Source organism: Dama dama, chromosome 12 (genome assembly GCF_033118175.1).
Source record: "Dama dama isolate Ldn47 chromosome 12, ASM3311817v1, whole genome shotgun sequence".
Lineage (NCBI taxonomy): Eukaryota > Metazoa > Chordata > Mammalia > Artiodactyla > Cervidae > Dama > Dama dama.
Genome location: NC_083692.1, coordinates 74,767,371 through 74,785,685, shown reverse-complemented (window position 1 = coordinate 74,785,685; position 18,315 = coordinate 74,767,371). Strand labels below are relative to the sequence as shown.

The 18,315-nt window shown below is 39.7% G+C and overlaps 1 protein-coding gene across 2 annotated transcripts; it reads left to right on the top strand.

Annotated features, from left to right (window-relative positions):
* The first annotated feature begins 925 nt into the window (after positions 1–925).
* Positions 926–17,285, top strand: TTC5 (tetratricopeptide repeat domain 5). Of its 2 annotated transcripts, XM_061157660.1 has the most exons (10): positions 926–1,018; positions 3,752–3,884; positions 4,788–4,999; positions 5,358–5,508; positions 6,749–6,840; positions 9,496–9,552; positions 10,133–10,279; positions 10,450–10,664; positions 13,777–13,921; positions 16,667–17,282. In XM_061157660.1, exons 1-10 carry the CDS (start codon positions 968–970, stop codon positions 16,784–16,786), a joined length of 1,323 nt encoding a protein of 440 aa, XP_061013643.1. In that variant the 5' UTR covers positions 926–967; the 3' UTR covers positions 16,787–17,282. The 2 variants fall into 2 exon arrangements, with proteins under 2 accessions (XP_061013643.1, XP_061013644.1); XM_061157661.1 differs by lacking the exon at positions 13,777–13,921 and having other exon boundaries at positions 16,667–17,285.
* The last annotated feature ends 1,030 nt before the right edge of the window (positions 17,286–18,315 follow it).

Here is an 18,315-nt window from a genome sequence, read left to right as displayed (position 1 = left end):
TGTACACAATGAGAAGAATGTTCGTCTCCTAGACAGCTCTCAGTCCCCCTATTTCCCTCTTCAGATACAGTCAATTGTTTCTTAAATACTCTTTGGGATATAGTTTATCAATATGTAAACATTATTAGTGTACTGATACATGTGTGTGTGTGTGCTATGTCCAACTCTTTGTGACCTGTCCAACTCTTTGTGACCCCATGGACTAGCCTACCGGCCTCTTCACACACACGCGCGCACTACCCAGGGATCCAGTACACACACACACAAACTACCCACTACCCAGGGATGCAGCGCGCGCGCGCACACACACACACACATACACACACACACACACACACACACACACACACACACACACACTACGCAGGGATCCAGCGTGCCCGCGCATACCACACACACACTATTAGTGTATTAGTGATGGCTTTCTTAATACCATTCCAAATGTAGTCGATTTATTAGGTTAGTGTTTTTAAAATTATAAAATTCCTCCTATATAGAAAATCACTGTAAAGTTTGGAAAACATTCAGGCAAGTTACCTTACCACTGTACCACATTTCCTTCAAAATTTTAAACTTATAACAGAGGCACCCACTTTCTTAGCCTGTTTTTTTCCTGGGGTATTATAATCTTGGTATAAACAAATAGGAATATACGAAACAATAATACGCAGGTACTTAATCTGAGAACATTTTGTTTGCAGGACTTGGAAAAGACAAATTTTTGAATTTGAAAGTGAATGCAGACCATTTCCTCTGGGCTATAGGCATTACAGGCGGATTCTTTACCGTCTGAGCTACCAGAGAAATCCACCTGGCACAGTTACGTTCGGAGCGGCGCGCTTTCTTGAAAACCAGCTCTTTCACTCAGGCGCCGTAAGCCTCCAGAGCTCTAGATGTCGCTGTGGCTCTATCGTGGGGACGGGTATGCGTCTCTGTGGTTTTAAGTCGGGGGCGGAGAACCTGGGAAATGATGGCTGTTGAAGAGGAAGAAGTCAAGGAGGTCTTGCAGAAATTGCAGGTGGGGCCATAGATTAAAATACATATCTGCTTTTGTTACTTGGGAAGAAGTAGAGAGCCCAGTTTATGCACTGCCTGCGAATTTCTTGACACATACCCGACGCTACTTGCGTCCCCGTGGTTACTATAACAACTCCCGAAGGTGCAGCCGCTACGGGCTAGACGAGCCCCCGCGGCCAAGCGACAGGCGCAGCCAGTTTTTGTTGAGGTCCCGTGGTGCTGACCCGACTGCAGTCCGTTTCAGCCCTGTAGGGAAGAGGATTTATTGCTCCTAACTTTATTCCTGTACGTTGTTGGGAGGTTGTGTTCGCCCCTCCCCCCACTCACCCATAACAAATAGCATACACGTGTGTTTGGCAGATCTGCAGGCGCTATTACCTATTGCTTGTAGTTTTGATTCCTCCAAAGACCATTTCTTCAGTACTTTCATGCTTTCAAATTGGCAACAATCACAGTAATGGCTTGCACCGCGTGCATTCTGGTTACTCTCCTTAGAATTTAACAGTTTTGATTTCTTTGTGTACTCCACAATTCCAGTTTGGGATCTAATGCAGAAGGCTCCAGACTCTACTCAGCTCGCCATTGACTGTGGTAACTGGGACAGTCTTGTACTTGGTAGATAGGAGCTAACTAATTGCTTGACTCTTTTCTTTTAATAACCCAAGATTTTTCTTAAATGTCAGAAACTGTGTTTTTTGTATTCTAGGGCAGCCTGAAATGTACTCAGAAACTGAATTTTTGGTATTCTAAGGCAGCCCGAAATGTAAATGTTAGAGTTATGACGGGTTTGTAACTTTCTTAAAGGCTTCTACAGCAAAAGTTTAAACATTGATGAGATTTCTTTGTTTCTTTAGTAGATTAGACTAATAACACCTTTTAGAGTGTGAACTTTACCTCGCATCCGGTTGACTTGGATGTAATTCTTTTCCCTAGTGTGACTGTCTGAAATCAGAGAATCTCAGTCTAGCACTGTATTACAAACATTGTGTATATATGTTTGTATATGTATGGAAAAAACCTGGAAAGGTAGACTAAGCCGTGGTTATCTCTGAGGTTATTGGAATGATCATGAGGAATTTTTTACCCTGCATATTTTACATGTACCTGTTGGAATTTTAACAAAATATATATATTGATTTTTGCCAGGACAAAAGTTATTAAAAATGTTCGCTGTAGCAAAACAAGCCAACAAAGCCAATTTCTTGTATGTCTTCTATTCTATTACAAATAGAAACAAACAATAAGACCTTCTCTATAATTCTTAATATGTAGCTATGCTGACTGCATGACGAAAGGAAATGGCTTGTAATATTTGTTGAGAGCTGTCTTTTCCTGCTCTTATTTCTGGTAGATGCCCTAAGCAGCTAGGTAGAGGATACCTGGGGTATCTTGGGGTGGGTGGGGAGGGTGCAAGGGCGGAATGGGAGAATGCAGTAGAGAGAGGAAAAGTAGGAGTGTGATTTAACAGTGGGGTGGAGGAGGGAGTTACTTTAGTTTGGGTAGTCAGGGAAAGCCTGTCTGAGAAATTGGTGTTTGAACTGAGACCTAAATAATGAAGAGGAATGAGCCATGCAAAGGTCTGGAGAAGGAATGTCCAGGCAGAGGGAACAGCATGTGTGTAGGCAGGATTGAGAATGGATTTTGAGGACCTGGCTTGAATAGTGTAGGACAGTGATAAGAAGTGAAGTCTGTGGCAGGATGAATGGTGGGAGGTCAGATCTTACAGTCTTCTAGGTCATAATAAGGAGTTGGATTTTATTCTGTCTGCAGTGGTAAACTAGTCTGTGACATGACCTTACCTTTCTGTAAGGCCACTTCAGCTGTAGTGAGGAGAATGGGAAAGAGTAGAAGCAGGATGACCAGGTAAGAAGCTATTGAAATAGTTCAGGCAAGTAATGATGCTTATTTAGTTGAGGATACTCATAGTGACTTGGAGACTGGTGGATGGATTTGGGATGTGATGCAGAGGTATTTGGTAAGACTTGGTGGGATTGGATTATACCTTTCTACTGCTGTTTTGTTTCAGGAAAGAATAGATAATGGAAAAGCTTTGATTGATGTCCCAGGAAGACTCAAACAGAGATATTTAAAGAGGAAGGAGAACATTTACTTGGAAAGAATGCAAGTGAGCCAGAGGATGACTTGACAAAAACTAAACAAACAAAAAACACAAATATCTAAAGAAAAAAAACTGCAAAAATACAAAATTTATCAAGCTTAAATTGGCCTGTTTGTCGTAGAGAATGGCTCTCACGTGTTTGTCATATTCACAAATGTCACATATTTTCAGATATCGGCATAGGAAAAATCAGGGGTAAGGGATCATTATTGTTAGGAAGTCCAGTTTTAAGGGTAAATTTCAAAGTTTTTTATACTTTCGGGACCAGTACTAGATAGGATGATCTTATTAACTTTGTTTTATCTCAAGGTGCAAAGCATTTCCTCTCTCCTGACTAAGGTATGTGAAGTGCTTAATCATATTGGAAGCTCTGCTGGGTCTAAGAGGAGAGACTGTCATCATGGTACAGATTGACTTGAGACAGTGTGAGAGCGGGCTGAACAACTTTCCTTCCTTATCTGCAACCTGCCTCTTGTGTCATTCCTAGGCGAGGTAGAGGATCGGCATTTCTAGGCCAAAAGTTGGTATGGCTAGCCAGTCTCAAAGTTTACTTGTCTGGTATCCTCTCCGCTAATGGAGCCCATTCTTATAATGGTCTCATTCTTATATTCCTAGGAACTGGTGGACCAGCTGTATTCATTTCGAGAGTGCTATTTCGAGACACATAGTGTTGAGCATGCAGGGAGGAAGCAACAAGATGTGCGGGAAGAGATGGAGAAGACCCTGCAGCAGATGGAGGAAGCAGCGGGTATGAGTCCCAAAGAACACACAACCCGCTGTTCTTCACTGAAATGAGATGGAACTTTGCTCTCTCTGTAGACTCTTTGGTATCCTGTTTGTGGCTGCTACAAGTTAGTACAACAGAATATTTCTTCTAAGGGTGCCTATGCAGGATGGCAGCCTTTCCATTCCCTAAACTCCATTTCCAAATGCTGTGAAGTGAAAAAGAGCATACTTATTACTTGGTTACTGTTGTAGTAATCTTCTTAACTGACCTTTCTGCCTCTTAATTTCTTTTACTTCCAAATCTACTTAAATAATGACCATGGCCATTATCTTTCTAAATAATTGCTTCATGAATTTAATCTCATCTCTTGTCTTTGTCTTCAAAGATTCCTACTCTTGACTGGTTGTGGTCTAAACCAGTCCTTTGTTATTCAAGTCTTCATTGTCTGACTTTTTTTCCCCTACCCTTCTCTCTGACCACCTACTTACAGAGGAGCTTTTTGTTTCATTCAGGTTGAACCATCCATCCTCCCATGAACATGCCACATGTATTTCTCCTTTCTGCTTCTTTGTCTTTGTTTACATCATTTTTCTCCCTGGAGTGTCTTTTCTCCTTTTCACTTTGTAAAGTCCATTCATTGGGTGTATGCCGTATGCTCTTTTTCATTGTGTTTTAATTATCCATGGATAGACATTGTCCTCTCCACTAGATTGTAAGCCTCTCAAAGGTAGGGGTAATGCTTTCTTTGTTACCTTGTTTTCTAACATAATAGTCTGCATGTGGTAGGTTTTCAATAAATTGTTTGTTCATGAAGATTTTCCTTAGTTATTTGATTGCTAGAACTGGCATAGGGATTCCTTGAAAGTACCCTGGTCTCACCTGTAAAACTGTCTGGGTTTCCTTTATCTTTTCCCTTCCTCCTAGGTTCTGTCCAGGGCAATGCACAGGTTCTGATGCTGACTGGGAAGGCACTGAATGTGACCCCTGACTATAGCCCCAAGGCCGAGGAGCTTCTGTCAAAGGCTGTGAAGCTGGAGCCCAAGCTGGTAGAAGCCTGGAACCAGCTGGGTGAGGTGTACTGGAAGAAAGGGGATGTTGCAGCTGCCCATACCTGCTTCTCAGGAGCCCTCACCCATGTGAGCTGCCCACTCTGCCCTCAGAAAACACAGATGGGGAGGGTGGGATTTCTCTGGTTTTGTGAGTTTCCTTAGGCCACGAATACCAGAGTAGAACTGCGTGGGAACTAGGAGGACAGAATTAGAAGAGGGGAGAGAGGATAGGGGAGCAGACTTGGATGAGGAAGAAGATGATGGGACCAGGTTCAGAGGTAGTTGAGAAGTGAAGAAAAGTAACCGAGTTGATCCTTGTAGATGGGAGTCTTAGATATAGATGGCAGTAAGAATTAAGGTGAAAAATTAGAAGCCTGAAATAAAATAGATCTGGAAAGGAGAAATAGAACCATGAAGGTTAAGTCTATGACTTCTCCACTTGCAGTGCAAGAACAAAGTCTCCCTTCAAAACCTGTCAATGGTGCTTCGCCAGCTGCGGACCGACTCCGGAGATGAACATTCTCGCCACGTCATGGACAGTGTCCGACAGGCTAAGTTGGCTGTGCAGATGGACATCCTAGATGGCCGCTCCTGGTGTGAGTGCTTTCAAAAGATCTCCAGCAGGTTTCTAGAGCAGTGGTTCTCAACCGTGGCTGCACACCAGGATCATCTGGAGCCTATCTGTTGAGTCTGACTCTTAAGTGTGAAGCCAGGGCGTCTTTGCTTTGAAGGAGCCCGAAAGGTATTTTGATGAACCACTATTCTAGTACCTCTTGGACCTTCCATTGAAGAGAGGAGGCTTATGTTTCCCTATAAGGAAAGCAGGGCTTTTGTGCAGTCTCCTGTTGTTTCTCCTTTGGGTTTGTGTTTGCCTCTTTATCCCAGAGGAATTTTGGGTATACCCTGAGTATAGTGTCATCACTGGTTTGTTTCAGATGTGGGGCCTTTCATACAAACTTTGGAGGGTGACCAAAATAGTTATCCTTAACACTTGGGCTCTGAGATGATCCATCACTGTGTTTCTCAGTTTTTTTCTTTGCCCTCCCACCCCCACTTAGGAGGCACAGGATGGCTAGAGTTGGTTGGAGTTGGATATTTCCCTTCTTCCATATGGAAGGCTGGAGCTAGCCAGAGTTGGTTCTTTCCCTTCCTTAGGTCAGTTACCTTCTGATAATACCTTAGCAGGTTAGGCTCTGGTTAACTAGTTTCTCCAGAGGGCACTTGTCAAGAATGGAGTGTTCAGGAGTTCCCTGGTGGCCTAGTGGTTAGGATCCCAGGCTTTTACGGCTGTGGCCCAGGTTCAGTCCCTAGTTGGGGAACTGAGATCCCTCAAGCCACGTAGTGTGGCCAAAAAAACTCACGCAAACAACAACAAAAAGAATGGCGTGCTCTGGCATATTTCAAAAAAGTTTCTTTGTCCCCTGCCTCTGCTAGAAGTATGAAGGTATTCTTTGATATTTGCTATGGGAATCTGGTTGAGTTCTTGTAGGTAAATCTTACAATATTGTTGGGGGTCCCTTTTGACTGGTACCCCTGGAGTTTTTAACTCCCAGGCTTGTCCACAGTGAGGCTCCAGAATTCATCAATTTCAGTTTAGGCTTTCCTACCCCAGCACTGTTGGTGTGGTAGCTCCTGAGTTTCTGCTAAGCAATAACTCCCTGTATTCGCCTCTGTCTGTCTGATTTTGGAGCAGTGGTTTGCCTGTAATGTCCCCTTTATTATGCATCCAAGAGAAGTTGTGGATTTTTTAATCTGTTCAGCTTTTTACTTGTTAGGATAGAGTGGTGACTTTAAGCTCCTTACACGCAGAACCAGAAATCTGTATTTCTCTTTCAGATATCCTGGGGAATGCCTACCTTTCTCTTTACTTCAATACTGGCCAGAACCCTAAGATCTCCCAGCAAGCCCTCAGTGCTTATGCCCAAGCAGTAAGTATTTATGGTCACCCAGGCTGGAAATGTAGAAGCAGCAACAGAGGCAAAAATGTTGTTCAGTCTTCTATGTGGCATTTTAGCCAGCAGCATGGGGAGTGTTTGCTGGCATCTGATGAGTGTGGTTTTGTGAAGCCAGTCCTGCAGAGGTGAGGTATTTCTTCCTATAACTTGAGTATTAGCAATCACTTGCAGAGTGTGCCTCAGTGCGAGGTAGCTATTTGAGCTCTCTAGATTTCTTTTTTTTTTTTTAGATTTCTTATATAGGCATGTGTAACCAAATCACAGAGCCCATCCCAATATGTTCATCTTTTTGAATGGGAAAAAAGTGTATGTTAAAATAACGTTTATTAACACATATACATATTTTTTTAAAAAATGAAAACTCTGCTACATAAGTATAAATTAAACAGTAAACCAGGTTAACCATTAAATAGTATGAATCTGGATTTCCCACAGGCTAAAACAGAAAATAGCATGTAATCCATTCTACATTATATCCTAGGGTTTAATTCACTGGAGCTTATGCTTTGCTTTAGGTTTTCAGGCTGTTTATATTAATATCCACTTGTAGGGGGGTTTCCCTCAGGCTTTGAGTGCATGAATGCTCATGATTAACAAGGTTTACATTAGCCTCCTGAGTACTTTTTATTTAGATTTAGTATTCACCTTCTTTTGTTTTCTCTTGACATAGAGACTTGCTTTTTAACTTACTGTTATTTATTTTGCTCTGAGTGGCAGAATAAGGAATATAGCTCCCTTATGTTCATGTTTGCGGTTTAGAGACTGTTCTTTTTTCTGTCCTTTTTTACCATCCCACAGAAAGTTTATATTTCACAAAACTGAATTGTGAAACATAGATAACCATTTTTAATAAGCACAGTCAAATTTTTAATCACAGAATGTCTCCAAGAATTATAGCTTTAAAATATACAACCAATTTTTATATTTCAGAAATATCTCAACTCAAATAAGTTAATTTCTTAAAAAGTACATTTCTCACACTATTTGTTTGGCTTTGCCCTGGTGTAAAGTCACTCTGGTGCAGCCACACCCAGAAGCTGTGGGGACAGATGTGTACACCATGCTCTTTGTCGCCTCTGTGCTGGTGACTGCAGCTCCCCTGGTAGGACTCACGCTCATCTCAGAGGAACATGCAGTAATAAGTTGGCTTTTTAAAAAATGACAAAGATGACTTCCTCACACACTGTGCTTCTCGCTGTAGTCTTTTTTTTTTTTCCCCTTTATTTTTATTAGTTGGAGGCTAATTACAATATTGTGGTTTTTGCCATACACTGACATGAATCAGCCATGGATTTACATGTGTTCCCCATCCTGATCCCCCCTCCCACCTCCCTCCCCATCCCAGCCCTCTGGGTCATCCCAGTGCACCAGCCCCGAGCACTTGTCTCATGCATCCAACCTGGACTGGCGATCTATTTCACACTTGATAATATACATGTTTCAATGCTATTCTCTCAGATCATCCCACCCTCGCCTTCTCCCACAGAGTCCAAAAGTCTGTTCTATACATCTGTGTTTCTTTTTCTGTTTTGCATATAGAGTTATCATTACCATCTTTCTAAATTCCATATATATGTGTTAGTATACTGTATTGGTGTTTATCTTTCTGGCTTAATTCACTGTATAATGGGCTCCAGTTTCATCCATCTCATTGGAACTGATTCAAATGTATTCTTTTTAATGGCTGAGTAATATTCCATTGTGTATATGTACCACAGCTTTCTTATCCATTCGTCTGCTGATGGGCATCTAGGTTGCTTCCATGTCACTGTAGTCTTAACAGTGACATTTAACTCAACCCAACCTGTGTAGTCAGCAGGTTTGGTTTTTATTCATTCAGGGAACTTTTTAGGCAGAAGTATTTTGTTTTACTCTGATTTCTTAATCTGGTAACTGCTTACATTTTAGGGTATAATATGATGTACTTCTTTAAAATTTTATATTTGGCTTCTGCTAAATAATTGCTTTTAACTCTTAATTTCTTCATCAGACCTACATTTTTAAACATATTTGAACCAGTCATTTAAATGATTTTAATTCATGTTGTTTGTGCTTTTGCAGTGTGCCAGGCAGTGAATAGAATAAAAAAATAAAGTGATCAGAGCCACGAAGATAGCTGCAGATACGTCTGTCTGTACTGCCATATGGTTTCTGGCCATCTATTTAAAGTAGCAAATCAGAATTTGGCTTTCTCTGTGTGTTTTAAGGGGGCTTAGATATAGTAACATGATTCTGTTTGTGTCGGAAGCTGGACTCATGGTCAGAGGAAATGCGTTAAATCAGCATCATTTGTTTTTCTAGATTTTCTTCATTTATATTAACATCTCATTAATTAAAATTTTTTATCAGATATTAGTCACATATTGCTTCTATCTTTATACTATTACATGGGTAAATTATAATGATATTTTAAAGTTCCGTGCACATACAAAGCCCTTACATCCTTGAGGTTTCAGGGACTGTGTAATATGTTCCACACAAGCATTTACTGTATAATAGTGTGGGTATAGGAAATTTGACAAGCAAAAACTTAAATTTTTCCAAGGAGAGGAGGTTTAGGACGTGTTGTGTATGGCCATCCTTAAGACTGAGACAGGAGCCACTGATGGTCTTCTTATTCCACTATAGGAGAAGGTTGACAGGACAGCTTCCAGCAATCCTGATCTTCATCTGAACAGGGCAACGGTAAAAAGAAATTATCATTTATATTGGGGAGTGGTCATCTGAAAGTCAAATACATAAGCTCTCTAGGTCTTAGCCTGTGAGGATAACTGAGTATTCATAGGGACAAAGTTGAGTACTAACTGCTAGAGGAAAGCCAAATTATTTCTGGGAAAAGCTTGCTTAGTTTGACTAAAGTATCCGGGGGGAAAGGAAAGGGGGCTGAGTTGGTGGGAGGGTGAATAGAGGATGGTGGGGCACAGTTTACAAGACTTTCCTGAAATGTTCATTATAAACATAGAAATAGAATCACCCAATGTATGCAACTTAACTGTTTTAGAGTTTGGCAGTTGGCTTCTTTGAAATGATTTCACCTTTGAGGTTGTGATCACCTTGGCCAGGAAAAAGGATATAGGGTGTTACCAGCTCTTCACGCAGTTCATTTGTAGAACAGGAAAACAACTGGGAGTGTTTGTAGAGTAGGAAAACAGTTGGGAACAGGAAAATAGTTTATTTCTCTAGATTCCTAGCCCACTGTGCTAGCCCACTTCTGCATAGTTTGTGTTAAACATAATTGGGAGGGTTTTTGTTACTTCTTGTGCAGTTACATAAATATGAGGAGAATTATGGTGAGGCCCTGGAGGGCTTCTCTCGGGCTGCAGCACTGGACCCTGCCTGGCCAGAGCCCTGGCAACGAGAGCAACAGCTCCTGGATTTCCTGACTAGATTAACCAGCCTCCTTGAGAGCAAGGTAAGGATGTCTGAAGATTGAACCCTACTTTTTTATTCTGCCGTAGGTCAATAAAACAGTAGACCTCGGTAGTAGTGACCCTATGGAGGTGGGTAGGTGGTGGGGAGGATTAGACTCTCAAGGAGGGTGATTGGTTTCCAGCTTCTTACCTGTTTCCTTTTCCTTTGCAGGGAAAGGTGAAGACCAAAAAGTTACAGAGCATGCTGGGGAACTTGCGCCCAGCCCACCTAGGCCCTTGTGGTGATGGGCGCTACCAGTCAGCCTCGGGGCAGAAGGTGACTCTGGAGCGCAAGCCTCTGAGTGCTCTGCAGCCTGGTGTAAATAGTGGAGCTGTGGTCCTGGGAAAGGTGGTGTTCAGCCTTACCACGGAGGAGAAAGTCCCCTTGTGAGTTTCTCTTGCCTTTTCTCTTTTTTATCCTTTTAAATTAGTTGCTCTCATTTCCTGGCTTTTCTCTGAAACTTGAAGTTAATCGTTAGTGGTCAGAGATCAGTGAATTCTCTTTACCTTCTGCAACTGTCCCAAGAGACATTGTATTATCTAAGTAATGTCTGACAGTCTCTCTGTAGATTCTGTTACCACCCATTTTTGCCCTGAGTTTGGTGTTCGACTCTTACATCTGAAGCTGAAATTTGACAGCTACATTTTTTTTTTATAAGATAGGAAATCTTTTTATAATATAATTCTCCTACCTCTTTGTGTTTTCATGATCATAGAAGTAGGAGAAAGAATTCTAAATCCTGTTTAGGTTTAGGTATGTCTAAGCAGTTCTGGAAGGTTAGCTTTGAGTTTGAATTTAAGGCCTGTTGGAGAGATTCTCTCAAATGTTATTCCACATCTGAATATTGAGCAACATTTGTTATTGAGCATCTGCTATATGTGTTGTTGGGAGTTAAAAAAAATGTAACACAGCCAAGTGAAGGGTTCTTATAGTTGAGCAGAGGAAATGAGTTAAGAATATTCATTTAGAAAATTTTAACTTTTGAAAAATGAGGGTTCAGTCAGTGCCATCATTGCTTGGTCCGTTGCTCACTTCCCAATCCCTGATTGACTGGTTTCCTTTTTCTGTTTTCTGCTGAAACGCTTTTGTTTCTGGGCTCACCAGTGTTTGATCCAGTAGCTTGTATTACATGGCTCCTCAGCATTCTGACTTCTCTGTCACTATTGCCTTTCAAATTCCTTCTGCTTCATTCAAACTAAAATACAGCTCCCACTGTATGCCTGATTTTCCTCCATGGCATTTTCGTGGTGTACGTGTTTGAAGAATTGAAGAACAGGAAGATAGTTGAGAAATGTTTAGTTACTATAGCAGACCTTAGAGTTAAGAGGAATGAGGAAGAAGTATAAGCAAAGGTAGGTTTAGGGGCCCCGGAACAAATATTTTGCTACTCTTTGGTTTCTCTTTTTCTGCCTGATTTCTAAATGTTAAGTTCGAGGTAGACTCTGTTTTTCTTTCTTTCCTCTTTCTCTGCCAGGATGGCAAATAGATGCCAACTTTGATCACTTGGCAGTGGCTGTATGGCTTACTGTTTAGAAGGATTCTGAGACTTTTTCACCAGGAGAGGATGCTGTGCTTGATTGCAGTGTTTACTGTGAATTCGAGCGTGCCAAGTGAGCTTGAGCACTGATTCCTCACCGTCTCTTTTATAGGTCATCTCATTTGGTGATGTCATATAAACCCAAGGCTTTGGCTGCCTCCTCTATGCTCACAGGTCCAGCTCCAGCCCAAGCCTCAATTCTAAGTTTTGGATTCCTGTATTTACCTGCCTCTGGGCTTTGATAAAATCTCTAACTCATTATGTTCAAAATTACTTATGTCATCTTTCTCTGTCAATCTGTTTCACCTCCCTGAATTCGTTGTCAATCAATGGTGTTACCTCTAGTCAGTCACTTAATTAAGACTTCTGGAAGTTGTTATAAACTTCTCCATTCTCTTGCCTTGAGGCAATCGCCAAGACTAATAGATATACCTTTTAGTCCCTACTTCTTTGTGTCTGCTAATTTAATTCAGCCTCAGCACTTCTCCAGACAAGTCTCCCTATTCCCTGTTTTCCCTCCAGTGTTCCACAGTGTGGAGAAATATGCCCCAGATACAGATTTGACCATTGCTGTTTCTTATTTAAAATCTCTTACTGGTATTGTGTAACTTTTGGGATAAAGTTTTAACTCCTTAGTTTAACACACAAAGTCCTTAATGATTTTTTCCCTGTCTACTGTCATTTTTCCTCTTGTACATTTTATTCCAATTTTAGGATTATTTTGTAGGTTTCAGAACAGCTGTTTTCATGCCTCTGTGTCTTTATACACAATTATTGACCTGGATAATCTTTTTGCTGCTTCTTGATAGAGATTACATTTTTTCCCCCAACATTCTATTATAAAATTTTTCAAACATACAGCAAAATTGAAAGAATTTTACAGTGAACATTTGTGTACTTATATTGTACTATTCATATTTTATTATATATAGTTTATCACATATCTGTCTATTCCTGTATTCTTCTGTTGATATCTAATTTTTGGTGCATTTCAAAGTAATTGTAAACATTAGTATGCATTCAGCATGCAATCATTAGAGTTCAGTATTTGTTTATAGTTTTCTTCTTTTTATGTAAAATTTGCATACAATGAAATGTGAAAATCTTAGTGTGCATTCCTAAGTTTTGACAAATGGATATTTTCATATAACCCGGACGCCTATAGAGAACAATACCGCCACCTCAGCAAGTTCTCTCATGTTCCTTTCTTGTCAAGCCCTATTCCCTTCCCTGTAGAGGTTTTTTATTTCCACTGAGGATTAATTTTCCTGTTTTAACCCAGGTAGTTTTTCATTCCTTATGATTCAGTTTGAGGTCTCGTCTAAATGGAAACCTTCCTGGCTTTCCATTGATTTAGACATTTCTCCTCTGGGCCCCCACAGCCCAACCTTTGGCTTCACTGAATTCAGCACAAGAAAAGAGCTATTCTGGAACCTTTTGCAGTTGTATTGTAAGTGATGGTTTAATTGTCTGACATCCACTAGACTAATAAAGTCACTTATAGCTGGATTGATGTCTCACTGCTAAGCACAGTGGCTGACACCAGATAGGTATTCAGTGAAAGTTTGTGGAATTAAGTAAATTGACATTGATGGCTAGAGAGTTTGATATTGTGATAGTTAAATTGGTAGAGCAGGAATACTGTTCTGCTGTAACATTTTGAGCTCATTCATTATAAATATTCGTTGAAGGCTTCAGTGTGCCTGTTTCCCAGGTTCTTGGGAAAGTGACAGATTGATGAGTCTTATGGATGTTTTTTAAAGATATATATCTAAGACAAATGAGCCCTCAGGTGTACATAGTGAATGATGGTACCTTCTGTAGGATTTCTAAGGAAGTAACTATGAAAGCATTTGTTTATTTTGCTGGTATTATTAAAATCACTGTTTCTGCTTTTCTTTGCTGCTCACTCCTTTTTTTCCCACCCTGTCCCTCCCTCTTAACCCATCTTAACCTGGCAGTACATTTGGCCTGGTAGATTCAGACGGACCTTGCTATGCAGTTATGGTGTATAATATGGTGCAGAGCTGGGGAGTACTCATTGGGGACTCTGTAGCCATCCCTGAGCCTAACCTTCGTCTTCACCGAATTCAGCACAAGGGAAAGGTGAGTGATGGCTAGGATTCTTTCTCAGCTCATAGGCTCTCAAAGTGGGACTAAGTTTACCTCTTAGAAAAAATATATATGTAAGGTAATGTAATATGTGTGTGTATGTGTGGTATGATATCTTATATCTACACACATATGTAATTATTTTTTACTAAAAGCTAGATTTTTTTTTTTTTGTTTGTTTGTTTGTTTTTTTTACCAAAAAACTTCTGGTAAATAAAGAGAATTTTAAAAATGGACTGAGCAGAGAAAGAAAATTATCTATGATATCACATGTGGAATCTGAAAAAACTGTACTTGTGAAAACAGTAGATGGTGGAATTGGGGAGGTTTTGTTTAAGGATACAAACTTGCAACCAGTAGATAAATAAGTTCTGGAGACCTAATGCATAGCATAGTGATTATAGACAACAATATGGCATTATAAACTTCAAAGTTGCCAAGAGATTAGATCTTAATTGTTCCCACCATAAAAAAGAAATGGTAATTATGTGACGTGATAGAAGTGTTAGCTAATACAGTGGTGGTAATCACATTGCAGTATATAAATATATCAAATTAACACATTGCATTGTATACCTTCCACTTATATAATGTTATATGCCAATTATTTCAATAAAAATAAGATTTAAAAAATAGACTGAAATATTCTCATTCATATGTTATTGCTGTTAACAGTTTGGTATGTAATCCTGTAGTCTCTTCTTTTCATGAAAATATACACACATTTGTATGTATATTTTAAATTATGAGTGGAATATTATATGCAGATGTTTGTGAACATTTCCTTTGGCTTTCCATATTCTACAACTTTGTTTTGAGTTAAGACAGAGGAGCTGATGATGATGAGGATAGTAAAAATTTACTGAACACTTAACTGACTCTAGACACTCTGTTTAGAGTTTTACTGCCTGCTCCGGCTCATTTAATCCTCATAAAACTCTACAGGAGCAGGTGTTGAACCACTTTTTCAAACCGTTTCAATCTAGGGTCAGCAAATTATAGCTGATTGACCAAAGCTGGCTCACTGCCTGTTTTATATGACTTGTGAGCCCAAAATGGTTTCTATATGTTTAAATGAAAACAATGGAAAGAATAATAATTTATGGTATGTGAAAATTATAGGAAATTAAAATTTCAGTGTTTGTAATTAAATTTTTTTGAAACAAAATATGCTCATTTGTTTACTGTTATCTGTGGCTACTTTGGGGATTTCCCAAGCAGCTCAGTGGTTAAAGAATCTGCCTGCCAGTGCAGGAAATGGAGGAGTTTCAGTTTGATCCCTGAGTTTAGAAGATCCCCTGGAGGAGGGCATGGCAACCCACTCCAGTATTCTTGCCAGGGAAATCCCATGGACAGAGGAGCCTGGTGGGCTACAGTCCGTGGGGTCACAGAGTCAGACACGACTGAGCACGCATGTGGCTGCTTTTACACCACGGTGTCAGTGTTGGACAGCTTTGGGACAGAGACCATATGACCCACAAAGCCTAAAATATTTACTATTTGACTTTTTACAAAAAAATTTGCTGACCCCAGATCTAGATTATTTACAATTTTTCTTTGTTCTAAAAGTACTGTAGTAAATATTTTTATTTATATCTGCTCATATCCATGATTATTACATAAGTTTAATTAATTGACTAAAGAAATAAATGAGTTTCTAAGGTAAAATCTTAGTTTCAAAGCTTATGCAGTCTATGACTTTTGATATATACTGCCAAACTAGTTTTTGGAAGGTTCTACCAGTTAATACCAACAGTGAATGTAGTTATATTTCTTTGCACTTACGTGTAGAAGTCTTTGAAAAACTATTTGCTGATTTTTATGAAAAGGATAGCATCAGTATTCTTTGGCTTTGGTTTCTTGATTATTGGTGAGGTTGAAAATTGTATTAATATGTTTATTGACTATTTATAATCCTTTATAAATTTTTTTTTTGGGGGGGTCACTTGCTCAGGATGTTTCAAAAAATTGCTCTATGAGAATCTATTTACTTTGACTTAAAAAAAACCTCCTTTACACTCCAAGTAGAACAGTATATTTTGGATAAAGATCTTTTAGCAACATGTTTTACAACTTAAAGTACATTTGAACTGATAAAGTGAGCTGATATCTTCTGTTATTAGGAGAATGTTTAAAACCTACCTCTGTTAATTCCTCATTATATAAAAGAAGTCAATCTATATTTGGCAGATTAATTTGTAGCCTAACAAACACTTGATTTAAGAGTTCCTCGGACTTTGCATTGGCTCTGGATTGACCACTGTGTGTATTTAGTTATAATTGTTGATAAACACTGTGGAAAGGGCAGATTTTGTAGAGCCAGTGGGACTCGTTTTGTTGGGCATTGCCAGGATCCTATCCTTTTTGAATTAGAGAATTGTCCACCCCCCTTTTTTTTTTTAATTTTTATTGGAGTATAGTTGATTTACAATGCTGTGTTAGTTTTGGGTATACAGCAAAGTGTATCAGTTATATATGTACATATATCCACTTGTCCCCTTCTTGTAATGACAGTACTGGCGATCTGCCTTCCCCAGATATTCCTTTTGAGGATTGAAAACTTTGGGAAAATTGCATACCCTATGTAAGCTCATGTTTGTTTAATGTGAGATGGAGGTAAGGGGTGTATCTACTGAAGAAGGTAGAAAGGAGGGGAAGAAAGTCAAGATGGTGTACTCCTGTGCTAGAGTTTCTTCCATCCTAGGATCTGTAATTAGTCTCTATATTTGTCTTTTCCAGGACTATTCCTTTTCCAGTGTTCGTGTGGAGACGCCCCTCCTGCTGGTGGTGAATGGGAAGCCTCAGGGCTCCAGCAGCCAGGCTGCTGCCACGGTTGCCTCAAGGCCACAGTGTGAATGACCCTCCTGGGACTGCATGCTAAAGAGAGTGGAGACCAGGAGATAAGCTCAAGGGCACTCAGCGGCTCCTTCAGCCACTTCTAGTAATGCAGCTGGAATTGGGGGGATGTTTTAGATGACAACTTTCCTTCCTCTGCCCTGTAAGACACTTGTGTCTTCTATTACGTTTCAGCTCTCTGGGGCCACACATGTTCCTGGTATATCTCTCTTGCCTCTTTCATTGCTCTTCTATGTTTTGGCAAAGAGCGTGGAATTGGTAGAAGGGTTGGGACCTTGTCATGGGATAGAGTCCCCAAGGTTCCCCTTCTTGCCTCCTTCCTGAGCCTCATGTGTATATATCATTTCAGTATTTATTGCTAAGGGAGGGGGCTTAATTTTTTAATGACTTAGTTTTTGAGCAATTTTTATTTTATTTTTATTTTAAAATTTAGGTCCTTCTCCTTCTTTGGGGCTGGAACAGAATTAAATTTGTTTGGAAAAAAAAAATACTGTGTAGTTTGGCTTGTTTCATTCTCTCTAGGTTTGAATTCTTGGTTTTAGGATCACTTCAATGCATTAGAGCAATACCCCTCCCCCACTTTTTTCTTTATACAAAATAGTCTATTTTTCTTTCAGTTAAAAGAAATCTGGCAATAGGCAGCTCAGGGCAAGAATGGCAGTTCGATGAAGTCCTTGTGAACCAACTTTCTTCCATTTCCCTATTCTGTCATCCTCAGGAGTGGTCCTTATCATGTCTAACATGACCGAAGAACTGTTCTAACAGTGTTATTAGGCTGAAAGATGAGAGAGTTAGATGTTCAGTTCCTTTAGGTTCTAGTGATATATTTTATAATAGTTTTTCTTGATATCCTTGTGGGAAAATAGGGAAATATGAGGGAGGATTATTAACCAGCTGAATGGTTACATCCAGAGAGTTCATTAATGGATATAGATTAATTTGGAAGACTTCTAGTGCTGTGCCTCAGGTCTTTGTCCTTGCTCCTTGAATATCATTGATGACTCCTTCAGTTTATGAAGAATGTAAAATATGGAGAAGTCCATAGAGAATGGATGATAGAATAAATGTCAGTCTATCTTAAAAAGTTGTAAGGGCTGAATCTAAAATAAAAATTTATTCTTTTGGTCCAAAAAGGGCAATTTTCTAAGTTGTATCTTCAACATCATGTAAGAAAAATTACTCTCAGAATTTTAGTAGATAAGATAAAGTCAATAGGAGTAACTAGTATGATATAGATGCAAAACACTTTTTTTTAAAGACTATACGAATGAGAATATACTATACTTTTTCTGCTAGACAGAAAGAGTTTTTAATACATTGTCTGGCAGACCACATGTGGAGCCTTGTATCCAGTTCTCACTGTTGCTTGTGAGGTGTATAGTCATGAAACAGTGATCAGGAACTTGAGGGAATGTAAAATATCTTGAGAAACGGTTGAATGATTGGGAAGGAGGAGGGTGGTAAGATGTGTGTGTTAAAGTCAGTAGAGGAGATCCAATTGTGTTGTTTAGTTGCTAAGTTGTGTCCGACTC